The 18,645-nt window shown below is 42.3% G+C and overlaps 1 protein-coding gene across 2 annotated transcripts in view; it reads right to left on the bottom strand.

Moving 5' to 3' along the window:
• Nucleotides 1-18,645, bottom strand: part of TRIO (trio Rho guanine nucleotide exchange factor) — a 279,954-nt gene that overhangs the window by 116,057 nt on the left and 145,252 nt on the right. For both annotated transcript variants that reach the window (XM_087721977.1, XM_087721979.1), the window contains exons 12-18: nt 13,155-13,324; nt 11,979-12,153; nt 9,932-10,127; nt 7,442-7,608; nt 6,744-6,863; nt 2,635-2,826; nt 37-186 (exon numbers count right to left, since the gene is read on the bottom strand). In XM_087721977.1, coding sequence (XP_087578103.1) covers nt 37-186; nt 2,635-2,826; nt 6,744-6,863; nt 7,442-7,608; nt 9,932-10,127; nt 11,979-12,153; nt 13,155-13,324 — 1,170 coding nt within the window. The remainder of the gene's footprint in view (nt 1-36; nt 187-2,634; nt 2,827-6,743; nt 6,864-7,441; nt 7,609-9,931; nt 10,128-11,978; nt 12,154-13,154; nt 13,325-18,645) is intronic.

The following is an 18,645-nucleotide window of genomic DNA, read 5'->3' as shown; positions in this document are numbered from 1 at the left end:
CATTGGAGGAATGTACACTGGAACGGTCACCATTACCTTCAAGAAGGCCTCCTTTTGTTCAAGGTGTTTGCTAATCATTGGAGTCACGTGGTCTGTTTCAGAGTTGGGGCCCAGTTTATCAGCGCCTCCACACCAATCTTCTTCTCGCTTGTATTCTTGCTCCAAACTTTCCAGCACACTGCATACCTATCAGCCAACAGGTTGAGGAACGATGGAAGGAACAGGGATCATTTCTACACAACCCACGATCACAACTCGGTTTGCCAGCTTCTTTGAAAATCACAAGCATTTGATCAGCCCGACCTATTTGATATGTGCAACTTATCCAATTCAGGGTATGCATAAATAAGCATACAGAAGTAATATAATCCCAGAGAGGATGGAGGGATAATTGGCTTGCTTTTAACTGCTGTAAAGGTTGGAAGCCACTTCTTTAATTATCTTTCTCTTTTCTTTCTTTCTTTTTTTAATAAATTTTTATTTTAAACACACCAACAAAAACAAAGACATGACTTAAAACAACATAGGAACAAGAAGTTCCATCATATATCATACAGCAGTTCCGTATCGGTTTCTTTGCAGTTAGTGTTTTCCCTTCTATACATTTCTATCTTGCGTTCATGGTCCCCTTATTCGTTATCCATTTTTATGTACAGTTCTATATTTATTTATACTTAGGTATTTATAACCAAATATTGTTTACCTATATTGTGCTTTATATTTTTACTGTCATTTATTCTCTTACATACAATTATAGGTATACATTCACATAGTTATTCTTTTTCTTTGCCATTCTTATACTATTGTTATTCCATTTAAAAGGTTATAAGGTATAGTTTGGATTGCTTTGTTTACCATCCCTAGCGCCTGTTGTGACACCACCTTATTTTCTCTTTCTTTTCTCTCTCCCTTCCTTCTCTACTTCCTTCCTTCCTCCTCTCCTTCCCCTTCTTTCTTCCCTTACCTCTCCCTTACTCTTACCCTCTCTTTCTTTACTTGTATTGTCCCCTACACTTTTTCTTTTATCTTTCCCCTAACTTTTCTTTATGTATGTTTTCATGTTTATCTTTTATTCACATCAAAATCTTCAATATTATTATATTTTAAAAAAGAATTAACTCTGATTAATGCATATTATTACACGACATAACATTGCTGGGTTCACCAACAAATGCGCGCCCGACAAAACCGCCGGAACAAAACGGCGAAATCGAAAGCGCGCCCAATAAAGCGCGTCGACAAAGGCGCGCCGACAAAAGCGCGCCATCGAAAACAATGCGAAAACAACGGTAACAACGTTAACAACCCTAACCTAAAAACTCTAATCGCACTTTTGTGGGTGCGGTTTTGTGGGCGCGGTTTAGTGGGCGCGCTTTCAACTTCGCCGTTTTGTCACGGCGGTTTTGTCGGGCGCGCATTTGTCGGGTCACGCATTGCGTGGACTTGGCTAAGAAAAATTAGACTCTGCTACTGGCTGAGTCCATGGTATCTCTGGTTGCCAAAGAATGGAAGTAAAGCAAACGGACTGATTCTGTAAGTGCAATTCATTTCAGCTGGGAATCTGTGTGTCAACTAACCCACTCAGTCTTCTAGCAAAGGAAGACTCCCGGCCCCTTGTTTTAGTAGGAGTATATTTTACTAAGGCTTAAATGGTTATAGAAGTAGCGGAGTTGAATCTGGAGTTTTGGCGTGTAAAACAATAAAATTAGCTTTCTTTCTCCCCTGGCCATCCCCATTATCAACTAATGTCCAACTGGGTGCTTGCATATTGTTTGGTTAATGGACCCACAGTTCCTTTCCAGCTCTGCATTCCAATGAGTGGCCTTGGGCTGTCTGGTGTTTCTCACATGTGGAGCTGGCACTGCTTGGTTTCTATTCCCCTACTAATTTCTCCCTACATTGCAATCCTCCTCCCCCCCCCCCCCCCGTTGCTAATGTCAGGCTGTCAGCTTGTGATGCTTGGCTAGCAGAATGGCAGCCATGATACTGTGTAAGAAACTTTTATAATAGTTTAATGTTGTGGCCCAGCAGGAGCCGTTGGAGCTGCCACCAGACTCCGACAGCGAGGGGCCCTATGAGTCGGCTCTGGAGGATGTGGAGGACCCTGGACAGGGTTCTGACTCCGAGCAGGGTGCAGAGAGGCTGGTTGGCCACCAGGAGGCGCCTGAGCCTTGGACCAGTCTGGAGGAGACAAGGGAGAGTGATCCAGAAGCCAGCAGTGAGTTGTTCCTGGATGCACGCCATCAAAGAGCTACTAGGCGTCAGGAACAATTACGCAATTACAGGAGGTGATTGTACTCAGCTGGTGGTCATTAGGCTCCTCTCCAGACTATAAAAGGACTGCTTGTGCACACGCCCCTCTTGCAGAAGTCAACGCAGGAACGAATGTCGGAGAACATTATTGTGAGCTTGGCAGGCTGGATTGCTGCCAGGGCTTATCTGTGCTGGATTGCTGCCCAAGCTTGTCTGTGCCGGTTTGCTGCCAAGGACCTGCCTGTCTGTTAATTAAATGCCGTAACTTATCTTTGGCTCGGAGTGTGTTGGTGTGGGACGAGGGGGGGGAGGGGTCAGAACAGTTTAAGGTGTTTAAAACTGTTACATTACTGGATTAAACAAATATCTGCGCAAACCTACCTGCTCTGATGTTTTGTAAAAAGCCACGGAGGCATTCACAAGTTTGAGCCGATCTTCCATCTTGAGCATCAGCTGCTGCCAATGGGAGGCCACCTTTTCAGCACAATCCCTGATCATGTCCATGTCATAATGATTAGCCTGCAGCATTGCCTCGGCTTTCTGCTGTACTTGGAGGGCACTCTGGTGAGTTTTCTGAGGAAATGTAAATAACACCATTAGGTTCATAAACACGCGGTATTATCAGCATTTTCAAAAGAGGCTTAAGCCGGCTCTATCACGTTTCAATTTTATCGGGGAACTAGGTGATCATTTATTCCAGGTCTCCCTTAGGCCTGGAAGCCAGCCAGTCATTCTCTCAGCCCAATCCACCTCACAGAGTTATTGTTGTGGAGAAAACAGGAGGAAGGAATGTTGCCTCAATTGTATAGATAAAAGTGGCATATACCTCTAGTAAATAAATAAGCATCAGGCAGCCACATAGACAGTGCCGGATTTTCCTATAGGCTAACTAGGCTTCAGCCTAAGGCCTCAAGATCAAGAGGGGCCTACATTCAAATTGTTAGCAAAATTAAAATTACACTATTCTAAAAACAGTGAAGACTAAAACACTGAACCTAAAATAAGGAGAAATTCTACGCATATGACTAATAAACAAACATAAAAATGTATTGGTTAAGATCGTTCCAGCACCGCGGCAGTTGGGGAGCCCGCCCACGTTCCCGGCACCAGCGGTCGGGCGAGAGGCGCGGCTACTCCCAGTAGCCGCCCCGTCGACGTGGAGCCCACCAGCGGCCAGGCAGGTGAGGGTGAGGGGGCCGAGCCGGGCAGCTGAGCACAGCAGGCGAGGCGGCTGGCTTCGCTGCCTTTGCCGCAGAGCAGAGCCGCCCTCCGTCGGGAGGCCAGCTATATATATATAGATATATATCACAGTAATGATGTATTTTATTGTCTCTCATGTAATTTACAAACTTAAAAATGGGAGGTGAAAGGGCCGCATAAGTGGAATAGCCTAGGGCCTCTTTTCATCTAAATCCGGCCCTGCACATACACCTTACTATTAACCTATTTTAATAAAATTCTGCTCTTCTGCTGTACCTTCCTTATCATGGGCAAAGCTTTCCAAACATCTGAGAGAAACAGTTAGAGATAGTGTTCTCTGCTCACAGATTGACTGGATGAGTACATTTCAACACATTCCCCAATCACATGGGATGACCAAGTATGCTCCCTTGTCTTTATTTAGATTATAAAGCAGTGTGTGACTTCAAGACCAGATGAGCGAATTGTACTTTATTATAAGACTACATTAACCGAATCTGGCAAAGTTGGAAAGTACAAATTTCTGGCTGTCTCCTTTACAGTTGGAGGTGTGAGGGAAAGTCCCTTCTGTGCCTTCTGTAATCCATCTCTCAAAGTCTTTTTCATCGTGGCACGACAAAACCGCGCTCGACTAAAGCGCGCCCGATTAAACCGCGTCGCTGACGTCATCAACAGGGCGACAACAGCGAGCGCGGAGAAAGAAGGGCGCTTTAAATAGCGCTTTGAAAGCAAGCCGATTCAAGTTAAGGTAAGGGTTAGGTTTAGGGTTAGGTTAAGGGTTAGGTTAACGGTTAGGGTTAGGTTAAGGGTTAGGATTAGGTTTAGGGTTAGGTTAAGGGTTAGGTTTAGGGTTAGGTTAAGGGTTAGGTTTAGGGTTAGGTTAACGGTTAGGGTTAGGTTAAGGGTTAGGATTAGGTTTAGGGTTAGGTTAAGGGTTAGGATTAGGTTTAGGGTTAGGTTAAGGTTTAGGTTTAGGGTTAGGTTTAAGATTAGGTTTAGGGGGGTTAGATTTAGGTTTAGGGGTTAATTTTAGGTTTAGCGTTTACAGCGTGCTTCTCTCTCCGCGCTGTTGTCGCGCTGTGATGACGTCAGCTACGCGGTTTAGTCGAGCGCCCTTTAGTTGAACACGGTTTTGTGGTGGAACCCTTTTTCATATACCATTGCCCACATATAGAGAATAAAATGGAGAGGAAGTTTCACAGCATAAATATGCTTTCCTGTTCTTCATTCCACAATATGTCCCTCAACCCAAGACAGGGATGAAGAGGTTATGGAACTTACAGAGACAGAACGAAGGCAGATCTTATTCCTAATGAGATTAGAATTCCTCTCTTACTTATATCAAGGAGCATGAACGCCCAGCCCTGATTCAAAAACATGGTTAAATGTTTGCTTTACGGGATGATCCAACTCACATCAATTTGCAAGTATATCAACACTACCAGCTTTTTGCTGAAGAGACACTGGTGCATTTGCTTCTAGTTCTATTTCTATGATATAGCAATAGCAGTTAGACTTATATACCGCTTCATAGGGCTTTCAGCCCTCTCTAAGCGGTTTACAGAGTCAGCATATCGCCCCCAACAATCCGGGTCCTCATTTCACCCACCTCGGAAGGATGGAAGGCTGAGTCAACCTTGAGCCGGTGAGATTTGAACCGCCAAACTGCAGCTTAGCAGTCAGCTGAAGTGGCTGCAGTACTGCACTCTAACCACTGCGCCACCTCGGCTCTAAATGGGATATGGGATTCAGCTAGGCATACTATGTTACCATGGCAACATAAACTTGGGCAATACATCATAAATGAAATTATAACGTAGAAATATCCAATACTACAGAAGTGAAGGTAATTTTAGCCTAGCACAGTTGATTATTGGTGACCTCGTCAACTAATTTTAAGATGTTGCTCCATAGTTGCGCCATCTAACTTGATATTTTTCTGCACATACTGACAGCATTTCAAGCAGGCACAGCTGGAGAAGCAAAGCAGAGGCCCCTCTATCTAACGATTTCAAATCCTATTTCTCATAGTTGGCGAGAAAAGATGATGTACCGTTTGTAGCAACTATGAGCAAATGCAACAAAACAATTTCTTTACACACAGCCGTATAGATGACTGATGGCTATTGCTCCTCGTGACCCGTCAAAACCGCGCTCGACTAAGCCGCACCCGATTAAACCGCGTCGCTGATGTCATCAACAGGGCGAAAAACAGCCAGCGCGGAGAAAGAAGGGCGCTTTAAATAGCGCTTTGAAAGCAAGCCGATTCAACTTAAGGTAAGGGTTAGGTTTAGGGTTAGCTTTACGGTTAGCTTTAGGGGTTCCACCACAAATCTGTGGTAGACTAAAGCGCGCTCGACGAAAGCGCGTATGTGACGTCATCACAGCGCGACGAAAACGGCACGCTGTGAGCGGTAAATTTAAAATTAACGTGAAAACCTTACCCTAACCCCCCCAAACCTAACCCTAAGCCTAACCCTAAACCTAACCCTTAACCTAACGCTAAACCTAACGCTAACCCTTAACCTAACCCTAAACCTAACCCTAACGCTTAACGTAACCCTAACCCTAACCCTAACCCTTAACCTAACCCTAACCCTAACCCTTACCTTTATGTGAATCGGCTTGCTTTAATTTTATTTTAATTTTAATTAATTTTTAATTTTATTTGTCGCGCTGCTGATGACGTCACGTACGCGCTTTGATCGGGCGCGCTTTAGTGGACCGCGGTTTTGACGGGTCACGAGGTTTAGGGTTAGGTTAAGGGTTAGGGTTATGTTTAGGGTTAGGTTAAGGGTTAGGGTTATGTTTAGGTTTAGGTTAAGGGTTAGGATTACGTTTAGGGTTAGGTTAAGGATTAGGTTTAGGGTTAGGTTAAGGGTTAGGTTTAGGGTTAGGTTTAGGATTAGGTTTAGGGGGATTAGGTTTAGGTTTAGGGGTTAATTTTAGGTTTAGGGTTTACAGCGTGCTTCTGTCTCCGCGCTGTTGTCGCCCTGTTGATGACGTCAGCAACGCGGTTTAGTCGAGCGCGGTTTTGGGGTGGAACCATTGCTCCTTATGCAGGCTGTGGCAGATTTATGAAAAATCAATCACACGGGATAATTCTGCCCCTGGACCAACTGCTCAGGTGGGAAGGCAAGAATCTGTTTAGATAGAATCTGGCATATTAAAGTGGTGCACCTAGCAATATATTAAACATGAACAAATATATACTTTTAAGTCCATATGTCAAAAGTTGCCTTTGCACGGACTACAAAATGAAATTTAATAAGAAAAAAAAATACTGTTACCTCTATTGCATGCTGGAACTGTTCATGTTCACGCTGCAGTTGCTCAGCTTCCTGTAATGAACTAGCTGTAATTAAGCCAGCATTTAACATGGACTCTCCATTTCGGATCCAGCCCAATACCTAAAACAAAATGCAAAAACAGGAACAATATAGAACTTTCCCTTCTACATTTCAGCAGCGCAAATCAATCTTACAATTAGTATTATCCATTTTCTATCAATAAACAGTCCCGGGCAGGGGAATACCATTTAAAACACTCAACGAATAAAAATGTACTGTATTTTTTTAAAAAAAGAAGCTTTAAAGATGGCAGATATGTTTCATATTGAATGGGGACTGGTGAGGAATTATTTTAATTTTCATTATTTTAATTTTGTATCTCTGTTAGTAGTAAAATTTTCTAACCACTCGCCGGTTCCACAGTAATGGTGATTTTATGAAAACCTAATGAAAATGATTTTAAATAATGCTATCACGTTTTTAAAAAAAAGTCAATTAAATTTTAAAAAAAGGAAAGTGCTTCAGTATCGGACAAAACCCCTACCGCCCACCATGAAAGCTGGAACGCCCACTAGTGGGCGGTAGGGACCAGGTTGACTACCACTGGCATAAATGATGATTTGGGTTGACTGCAAGTTCTTTTGATGCCAACGGATGGACACGGAATGGAGAGATTAAGAACTAGAGTCTTCTTATACCTGCTTGACTTCAGCCTGCAGATGGCGTAGCTGCACGCATTGTTCCAAATGTTTCCGGTGTTGTTCGGCCGCCAGATCCAGCTCCTGCTGTTTCTCATGGAGGAATTCCAACAGGTCTTGCACTCGAGTTGCCATGTCCACATCTCTGTCACAGAGCAGTTCAACACCTATAACCACACCTATAGGTTATAACTTCCCATGTGGCACACGTCACTAAAACTCACAAACATGGCCTATTAAAGGACCCACGGCCGGTTTTAATTCTGCAATTGTAAAAGCTTTTGAATTGCATGCATATAAACTTCTCAACCAGTCCACCCATTATCTATGTGTGGATGGGTCTACAACGAGTGTTAGAGCCGAGGTGGCGCAGTGGTTAGAGTGCTGTACTGCAGGCCACTTCAGCTGACTGCTATCTGCAGTTCGGCGGTTCAAATCTCACCGGCTCAAGGTTGACTCAGCCTTCCATCCTTCCGAGGTGGGTAAAATGAGGACCTGGACTGTTGGGGGCGATATGCTGACTCTGTAAACCGTTTAGAGAGGGCTGAAAGCCCTATGAAGCGGTATATAAGTCGAACTGCTATTCCTATTGCTAAAGCTGTCATCCTCAAACAATTATTGCTAATTTACTACTCCAATAATTCAAAGCTGGGTCATGGTAGATGGAAATTTTGGGTAAATTTACATTCCAATTCATTCGTAGAGCACTGGACTAGGTGAGTTTGATAAGGGCAGGTATTAGCCCGTATGTTATAAGATGTCTGCATATCCCTTTGGGATGAAGTGGTAAAGAGAAGGATTTTTTAAAAACAAAAAGCAGACTCATCAGAGCTCAAAAAACGATTCTGTTCCTTTTAATAGCAGCAAAATCATGTTGTGTTTGAATGGGTTGAGAATCTAAACTGAATCTAAGTTTATCTTTAAGGCGTCATACTCTTTTAACATGCCAAATTCCCATGTACCACAGTACTGTCTTATATCTAAGGATATTTTTCACCTATGTAGTATGGCTGTATTATCCTTCTCATTTTTTCTACTACCTTCTCTTATTTGTATCTTATGATTATATTATTTTGTTGTCTGAATGTACACTGAGAGCTTATGTACCAGAGACACATTCCTTGTGTGTCCAATTACACTATTCTGTTCTGTTCCTATTCCAAATTAAAATAGTTCATCAACTACACAGCAAAATTGATTACCTTGTTGATTTTCAATAATCAAACCCCACTGAACACCCCTCCACATGGTTAAGACTAGTTTACACATTATAGTTGCTCAGAAGAGACATACAATGCAAATCTTCATTTTATTGCATTTTATCAAAACTCATTTTCCCCTCTTGATTTGTGATTTGCCTATACTTTACATTACAAGCCAATAATACCACAATCTTTTGTTCTGCGGTTTTCAGTCACTGTGTAACTGGCATTCCATTACAAACAGCATCTTGTAAACCTAACATTAGTATTTTAAAAATCTAAAGGTTTATTCATATTATTATTAGTGTTTTTGATATGGAGACCCATAGTCACCACATTAGAAACACTAATAATAATAACCTATATGATGGGAATAGGATGTGGTTCATATCCAGCTCCATATGATTTCACACACGAACTTGTGAATTTGCTTATCCTTACACATATCACCATATATTTTCAACACACTTTCATTAGATATTTATTTCCACTTATATTTCCATAACATGAAACATACGGAAATAGCCGAAGGAGTTGCTATTTTGCATTGCATATGCAAACACAAACCCAATGTAATATACAGCGATATGAGTATATGAGTACTGGATGCTCTACTATAACTCAGAATTATCTATCACATCTTCCCAACATTGTTCTATTCATTGTAATTTGCAGAATCTCAAGCAGATTTGGCAAGGCAGAATTAACTTTTTTGTTATTTATGTAAGATAACATGGATGACAAATGCGCGCACGACAAAACCGCACCGACAAAACCGTGGCACTAAAACCGCGATGTCATCAACGCGTCAACAACAGCGCGCCGACAGAAGCGCGATTTAAGTTAAGGTAAGGTTTAGGGTTACAGTTAGGGTTAGGGTAAGGGTTAGGGTAACGGTTAGGTTTAGAGTTAGAGCGCGCTGTTGTCGGCGCGCTTCCGTGCTCATTCATCGGCGCGGTTTAGAACTCGCGGTTTTGTCACCGCGGTTTAGTCGGGCGTGCTTTTGTCGGTCGCCTTTTTGTCAGTGAACCGGATGAAACAGAAACTGAAAAATGATTATATAGCTGCTTATTTTAAAAACTGTAATATTTATTACTTTTCAGTAAAATATATTTTATAACAACCTTAATTTTAAAAAACCCCTTTCCCTTCCAAAAGCAAAATACCTGACACATTCTATTTCTTTCAGGGGTACAATAAGATTGAAAATCAATGACTCTCATGAAGTCAGCCTAGGTAATCACAATAAATCCATTAACCTGGTTGAAGTGGGGCAAACCCATCTTACCAGAAGCCTGAACTTCGTTGACATACTGTAGAAGATCTTGTCCTTGGTGGATGACATCGAAAGTCAGGTTATTCATGGTTAGTGCTTTGTCTGCATGGTGCTGAAGTCTTTGTTCAGCTATTGTAAGATCCTCAGTGTCAAAATCGTTCATTTGTTGAGAGAGTTCATCATTCCAGGATTCTAGGTCTGAAATGATCTAAGGAAAAGAAAATAACATAAAATTATTTATAAAATAGCAACTATAAGTTTTAAGGTTTCAAAAGGAAGAGAAATAGTCTTAGAAAAGACTGAACATTTGGTAAAATATATGTGGACTCTCCAAGAAAAAGCTTTATCTCCATATACCACGATGACTAAGCAAGAAATAACAAGAAACTAGTAGGTGACATTGTACTCTGTCATAGAGTTTGCATCCCAGTGCTGTGCAGAGGTCTTGGAAGATAATGGAAACTGGAGTCTGGGAGACCATTATTGCACAAGAGGCTCAGTAAAAATATTCCCTGGTAGAATTTTATAAGTATATTGTGTTTCATGAGAAATTTCTCCTCATTCCAAGTTGCTTCTCACCTTGATTAGTTTCCACCCATAGCTTCTACCCTCAGGTTCTTTGGAGAATAGTTTGGCTCCTCCTTATTTGTGGCAACCCCTGAGATATCGGAACACTGCTATCATGTCTCCCCTATTCCCTTCTTTTCATTAAATTAGACATACCCAGTTCCTGCAACTGTTCTTCATGTGTTTTAGCCTCCATTCCCCTAATCATCTTTGTTGCTTTTCTCTGCACTCTTTCTAGAGTCCCCACATCTTTTCTACATCCTGGTGACCAAAACTGGATGCAAATATTCCAAGTGTGGCCTTACCATGGCATTATAAAGTGGTATTAACACTTCATGTGATTTGATGTCAAATGTGGTTGTTCATTTTTCTCAGCTGGGGCCTATACAAAACTCCCTTCTAACTATGATGTACAAAAGATAGGATTAAGAGCCGAGGTGGCGCAGTGGTTAAAATGCAGCACTGCAGGCTACTTCAGCTGACTGCAGTTCTGCAGTTTGGCTGTTCAAATCTCACCGGCTCAGGGTTGACTCAGCCTTCCATCCTTCCGAGGTGGGTAAAATGAGGACCCGGATTGTTGTTGGGGGCAATATGCTGACTCTGTAAAATGCTTAGAGAGGGCTGAAAGCCCTATGAAGCGGTATATAAGTCTAACTATTATCTACCTTATCAAATTTTCCATCAGTGGATAGATGCTGGAAGAAAACCAAAAGCCCACAAAAATATATGTTAATGTATCCTGAATTTAAAAAATGTAACTATAATGGCTATTGTACTTCTGTCTTGTTAGTTCTTAATGTTTGACCTCTTTTTAAAGCCATAATATAACAGTATTTATAACAATTCTATCCCAAAAAAACTTCGGTATTAGTTGCTTCAAATTGTTAGTTTCCTCCTAAATACCAGTTTTAAAGAAAAAATATTTTATTTCTATTCTATTCTAAATCTTCAAGCTGGTTTGAGAAGCTTTTATAAGAACACAGTATTAATGTGTTTGTATTAAAAGCAAGGACTATTAATATTTATTGAGATATCTAAAATTAAATATAAAAAGAAACTTAGAAGGCAATCTACAGAAAATATTTGTACTATTATTTCTTTTTACTACAACAGGTACAATTATTTAGTCCAACAGCATCTTCATTATTTACCTTATCCAAATGAAACAGGCAAACTTTTTTTTTTGTGGTGGGGGGAATATTTAGATTATTACCTGAAAGCACCTTGACTTACTGACTTTGGGAGGTTTAATGAAGCAAAATGAGGACAACTAATAGCATCAAAGTTTTCTCATCTTGATGGGAAATGGCTGTTTTCACACCAGCCCAAACCCCTAGTCCAGTGTTTCTCAACCTTGGCGACTTTAAGTCCTGTGGACTTCAACTCCCAGAATCCCCCAGCCAGGACTTAAAGTCGCCAAGGTTGAGAAACACTGCGGCCTAGTCAGAAAAAGGAAATATTAAACGCAGTGCAATACGGACTGCGGACTCACATCAATGGCATCTCTCTCAAAGATCCGCAGCTGCAAAAAGAGCTCCAGCTTTATTTTGCGCTCCTGGAAGAGCTCCTCCATCTGGGATTGGGCCTCGTCCAGCTGCTGGAGGACTGTCTCAATGTGATTGATGGAGCTGTTATGAGGCGTCTTGTTGCTTGAGATGGCCGAATCCCTATATAACACAGAGAACAGGCATATAAAAAAACAGAACCTGAAATATGTATGTGCATAGAGACTTGTTGTGGCCCAGCAGGTGCCGTTGGAGCTGCCACCAGACTCCGACAGCGAGGGGCCATATGAGTCGGCCCTGGAGGATGTGGAGGACCCTGGACAGGGTTCCGACTCCGAGCATGGCGCAGAGAGACTGATTGGCCACCAGGTGGCACCTGAGCCTTGGACCAGTGGGGAGGAGACAAGGGAGAGTGATCCAGAAACCAGCAGTGAGTTGTTCCTGGATGCACCCCATCGAAGAGCTACTTAGCATCAAGAACAATTACACAATTACAGGAGGTAATTGCGCTCAGCTGGTGGTCATTAGGCTCCTCTCCAGACTATAAAAAAGACTGCTTGTGACACCCCCCCCTTACAGAAGTCAACGCATTGACTAAAGAGAACATAACTAACTTGGCAGGCTGGATTGCTGCCAAGGTTTGTCTGAATTGCTGCCAAGGTTTGTCGGACTTGCTGCCAAGGTCCTTATCTGTTTGTTTGCTTGCGAGATTCTGGTCTTGCTATTAAAGGACTTTCTAATTAAGCTTGTCTCGGCTTTCGTTACTGGACGGAGGAGGGGGTCAGAACAGAGACTAATCTCTTCAATCTTTGGTGACACGTCTCCAAACGCATATTCTTTCACCAACACGATGCTTTTGAGTTAGCAATATTGGCTACACAAACTGCCTTATATTTAACAATTAACTAAGCTGCATTTTTTTTTTCTTTACCAAGAATTAGGCTGCAATTATAGGTTGCAAGAAACATGGTTTGAAACAGACCAATGTGAGCTCCTTCCTTTCTGCACAGTGTAGTAGATCTGTGCTATGGCATTTTCCTTGACCCTGAGAGGGAAAAGGGGGCAGAGAAACTCTTAGCCTGGAAAGTGCAGTAGGTTCTGGAAGGAAAAGAAGAGGACTTGATGCAAAGTTGGTATTTCCACAGAAGGCCACACCCTCCTACCTCAGCTGCTGGATTAGATCCTCGCCTTCCTTGATAACATTCACTGTAACTTGCAGAGTGGTCTGCTGCTGCTGGCCAAACCTTTTGATCAGCTCCTGCACAGCTTCCACAGATTCAGCGTAGACATCATCCAGCAATTCCTTCTGCAGTTCTTCCAGCCATGTCCAGAGCTGCAGGACAGAAAATACAATTATGAAAAAAAAGCCGACTTGTTAAGATTTGGTCCGTCTCTCCTTCTGCCCCTTCCTTGAATCATACTTGCAAAGAAAACTGGTGATGATAGGCAAGGATTAGTTGCTCAGAATTCATATGATTCTGCCAAAGCTTGCGTAATGCTCTAGCTACATCTTAGCTCCCGTGGCACGACAAAACCGCGCTCGACTAAAGCGCGCCCGATTAAACCGCGTCGCTGACGTCATCAACAGGGCGACAACAGCGAGCGCGGAGAAAGAAGGGCGCTTTAAATAGCGCTTTGAAAGCAAGCCGATTCAAGTTAAGGTGAGGGTTAGGTTTAGGTTTAGGGTTAGGTTAAGGGTTAGGGTTAGGTTTAGGATTAGGTTAAGGGTTAGGGTTAGGTTTAGCGTTAGGTTAAGGGTTAGGGTTATGTTTAGCGTTAAGGGTTAGTTTTAGGGTTAGGTTAAGGGTTAGGTTTAGGGTTAGGTTTAGGATTAAGTTTAGGGGGGTTAGGTTTAGATTTAGGGGTTAATTTTAGGTTTAGAGTTTACAGCATGCTTTTTTCTCCACGCTGTTGTCGCGCTGTGATGACGTCAGCTACGCGGTTTCGTCGAGCGCCCTTTAGTGGAACGCGGTTTTGTGGTGGAACCCCCAGCTCCCATTTCCCCCATGTGCATCATAAGGACGACAAACTTGGCCTTTTCTTGCGGTGTTGTTACACTATTTCATAACTCTACCCTATGTCTTCATGTTGGGAAGCATGTATCCCTAGTTTCTGAGGACCTGCAGGGAGGAAGGAAGAGGTTGCTGACATCCAAACCTACTTGCAAGCTTCCTACAGTAGGTCAAGGTAGGAAATAAGATGATGCACTGCATGCACCTTTGAACTTGAACCAGCTCTACATGGGGCTGCCCTTGAAGAGTGTTCGAAGACTTCAGTTAGTCCAGAACGCAGCCGCGCGAGCGATTGTGGGTGTACCTAGGTACACCGACGTTACACCTATCCTCCGCGAGCTGCACTGGCTGCCCATTGGTCTCCGGACATGCTTCAAGGTGCTAGTCGTTACTTTTAAAGCCCTACATGGCATCGAACCTGGCTACCTGCGAGACCGCCTCCTGCCAGTTACCTCCCAAAGACCGATTAGATCGCACAGACTAGGCCTTCTCCGGATTCCATCTGCCAGCCAATGTTGGCTGGCGACTCCCCGGGGGAGAGCCTTCTCTTTTGCAGCTCCGGCCCTCTGGAACGAGCTCCCCGTTGAGATCCGGACCCTTACTACCCTTCCGGCCTTCCGTAAAGCAACTAAGACCTGGGTGTTCCAGCAGGCCTGGGGCTATTGAAGTAGCCAGCCCCACTTTAAGGTATGAATGTTGTTGTAATTTTAAATTGTTGTATTGTTTTATATATTCCCCCTCCCTTTTTTATTGTAAGCCGCCCGGTGTCTTCCGAGAGTGGGCGGCATACAAAACTAATAAATACAATACAAATACAATACTTGTCCCTGAACGTGTCTTAAATGGTAGCTAAAGAAATAGTAGATACAGGATTGTCTGCATTTTCTAAGACATTAAATAAATACGCATGGCTATTTAATTGTATTAAACATATGCTGGTGATCACTAAAGTCTCTTTATGATCTGCAGTAAGTTCAAACTAGAGATTCAAAATGATAATAAAAATAAATAAACAAAACTTGTTCTGGAAAAGGTCTGTTTTTAGATCTTTATGGATGCCAAGAAGAAAAAACAAGGCCACAACTCAGCAGTAGACATTTGAAAGAATAGGGGAAGGAAGTTACATTCAGGGTTAATCTTGAAGATGTGAGACAAGGCCTTGGCAATTGCAGACAAACTTCCTCAGATGATTTCCAGACTGGATCTTGCTATATATACATTATATGTGTATCTTTAAAAACAATGAACTAAGGCAGCTGACTCCTGAATTCTGTACCAAATAAGATTGCTAGGCTACACACACAAAAATCCCACTGTACATGTTACAGCAGTTAAGCTGAAAAGGTTACTTGTATAACCTTTGAATCATCATAGATTCAAGTCAATTATAGACTTCAGTTAGTTTATCAATTGTAGAAGAGAGAAGGGACCTGCCAACATCCGCTCAGAGACCATCTTGGTCAGCAGCAGGAACTACATCAGTGATGGCGAACCTATGGCACGCGGGGCCATTTGTCAGGGCACGCGAGGCGCTGCCCTGTCAGCTGGCCAGCGCGCATGCTCGCGCTGGCCAGCTGAATTCACCCGCCCCCCCCGGAGGCCCGCGAGTTCTAAACCGCGCCGATGAATGAGCGATGAAGCGTGCCGACAACAGCGCGCCGACAGAAGCGCGCTGTAAACCTAACCCTAACCCTAACCCTAACCCTGAACCTAACCCTAACCCTAAAATTAACCCTAAAATTAACCCTGAACCTAATCCTTACCTTAACTTAAATCGCGCTTCTGTCGGCGCGCTGTTGTCGGCTTGTTGATGACGTCGCGGTTTTGTCGGCGCGGTTTTGTCGGCGCGCTTTAGTCGAACGGGCATTTGTCAGGTCACGATGCAAATTGAGAATAAGTGACTGCAGGTGGGGGGGGGAGCTATCAGAACTTCAAAACTGAGTTGTAAGTAGCTCCGAGGAAATCCACTGAACCTTTGAATGGTTGCTAAGCAACCAGTCATAAGTTGAGGACTACCTGTATAGAAATTCCCGAGATAGCAGCCTATGTACGCTTATATTCCTGGCTTTAGAAATAATTTTAAAATCTCTTTTTTTTAATGTTGTATTTTCCGTTTACTGTCCGCCCTTAGTGAAGTGTGAAATTATGAAATCATGGTTTAAAACAATATGTGCACCCAGATATCATATCCTCTATGTCACTGACTAAAACAACAAACTTTAACTGTTACTGAACGGCAAACAATGTGAATTAATGTATGAGCCAGCCAAATCCAGATTCCCTGTCTTCCAGTTAGAAGCTGCAGGATAAATTGCATAACGATTCCACTTCATAGTGGAGTAAATTATGATTATAGTGTTTGCTGGGAGCAGTAACTGAATGTCAGCTGAATTACTTTTTACAGTATTTTTCTTCAGGCAACTTTTGCTCTGCGATTATTTGTACTATTATTATTTTTACTTACATAAGCTCGTTATTGCAACGATGGCCAATGGCTAAAAACCAGAAACTAACAATTTAAGGAATATGCTCAGAAAAGCTTTATATAACAATTTCATGTCTCAACATATGGCAAGGCAGAGGCAACGAAGCTGAACAAAAGTAAATGTATATCTATAGTATTCTACATACAGGATATGTATGTTTACGCAATTTGCGAAGGAAAATAACAAGCATCCGCTATTCAACTTTACATCACCTTTGAGTATGCAAGCTTCATTTAATTTCATGATTGTGAACAATGAGGTTAATTTGTATGAAGCTGTTGAATTTTTCTCGATGTCATTTAAACTGTGATCATTTTCTGAGATCAGCCCATCGTATGGAAAACACTCTAATGCAGACTGAATATATTGTCAGTCAAATCAGTGAGTGAAACAGCAAAACGGCACACTGATTTGCAGGAATGAGTGTGCATGCACACTCATAAACAAGACAAGCAAATAGTAGTGTTACGTTTCTGTAATAATGACTCATTTTCAAGGTCATTAAATTTCACACTTGTAAAAAGAAAAAAAAGGTCAAAATATTTTTATGTTCCAAATGTAATTTTTAGAGAATCTGCCAGCTTCTTTCTCGGCCTTCGTACTTAAGCATTTCTATAGTGAACTCTGAAAATCTAGGTTAGAATCAGTGGTGGGTTTCAAAAATTGTTGGAACCGACTCTGTGGGTGTGGCCTCCTTTGTGGGAGTGGCTTGCCACCCATGTGACCAGATGGGAGTGGCTTGCCGCCCATGTGACTGGATATGAAATTATGAATTAGTACTCAGGTCGGTCCAAGTAGCAATTCAGAAACTCTGGCATTGAAGCATGCAAGTCTTAAAGCTGTCAAGTTACAAGATCCTTGGGTTTCAAAAAATTTTGGAAGCTCTTCTGTAGGTGTGGCCTGCTTTCCGGGTCCACTGGTGGAACCTCTTCTAACTGGTTCGGTAGATTTGACAAACCAGTTCTACCGAATAGGTGCGAACTGGGAGGAACCCACCTCTGGTTAGAATAAAAAAAATTGAGACCGACTATTTCTTATAAACTAAAAAATAGTCTGTCTTGTTTTTTCCAATCTAGCCTAGATATTCAGAGTTCACTATAGAAATGCTTAAGTATGGAGACCGAGAAAGGAGCTGACAGATTCTGTAAAAATTACATTTGGAACAACAAGTATTTTGACAGAGCCGAGGTGGCGCAGTGGTTAGAGTGCAGCACTGCAGGCTACTTCAGCTGACTGCTATCTGCAGTTCGGCGGTTCAAATCTCACCGGCCCAAGGTTGACTCAGCCTTCCATGCCTTCCATCCTTCCGAGGTGGGTGAAATGAGGACCCAGTCTGTGGGGGCGATATGCTGACTCTGTAAACCGCTTAGAGAGGGCTGAAAGCTCTATGAAGCGGTATATAAGTCTAACTGCTATTGCTATTGCTATTTATTTTTTTACAAGCTGTTGAGGAGTGTTTTTTAAAAAACACCGCACAAAAATGTTTAGGCACTGCATCTCATGGATTCATCTTCATCAAACCAATACCCATACTTCCACCATAAGTTGACATGACTGATTTTTTTTCCTACTTTTCGCACAGCTAGGCAAACACCTGGGCCGATTCACATCCCACTTTTTCCCACCTGGGAAAGGGAGGTTATTTAAATGCACATTTGTACAGTTGACAGTTAGAAAGTTATGTGTGCAGACAAATGCAGACATTAGTCAAAGCAAAAAAAAAAAAAAAAATAACAGCTTTGGATTCACTCAGTGAATGAAGCTAACTTGCCCTCTGGGATCCAGACGAGAGTTTCTGCCATTAATTCCTGCTCTGAGCTTCCCACCTGAGTAACTGTTGCTATAAACAGTTCTCCTAACGATTTATTCTGTGAGATTTATCCTTTTACCCCCAGCTCAAGACAGAACCAGAACGCTTAGCAAATACTAATAATCTTACAAATGAACGCAAATATACGTGTCCCAGGATAATGTTTGTAAGATCAAATCTGGATCGGTGACCGGGACTAGAGTTTTACACTTTACTAACAATCTTTCTATATTTGAATTTTGATACTGGAAAATTAGGTTAACCATGATCAAGAACTATATAGTGGTGCCTGCAGCTGAAAATACTAGACTAAAATCTTATTTCATCCTCATTTAGATCTGGTTAT

This window comes from Thamnophis sirtalis, unplaced genomic scaffold (assembly GCF_051295495.1).
Source record: "Thamnophis sirtalis isolate CommonGarterSnake01/CBP01778 unplaced genomic scaffold, rThaSir2_p1.2 scaffold_8, whole genome shotgun sequence".
Classification (NCBI taxonomy): domain Eukaryota; kingdom Metazoa; phylum Chordata; class Lepidosauria; order Squamata; family Natricidae; genus Thamnophis; species Thamnophis sirtalis.
Note: the sequence above shows the minus strand (reverse complement) of the source record. Positions and strands in the feature narration are given on the sequence as shown.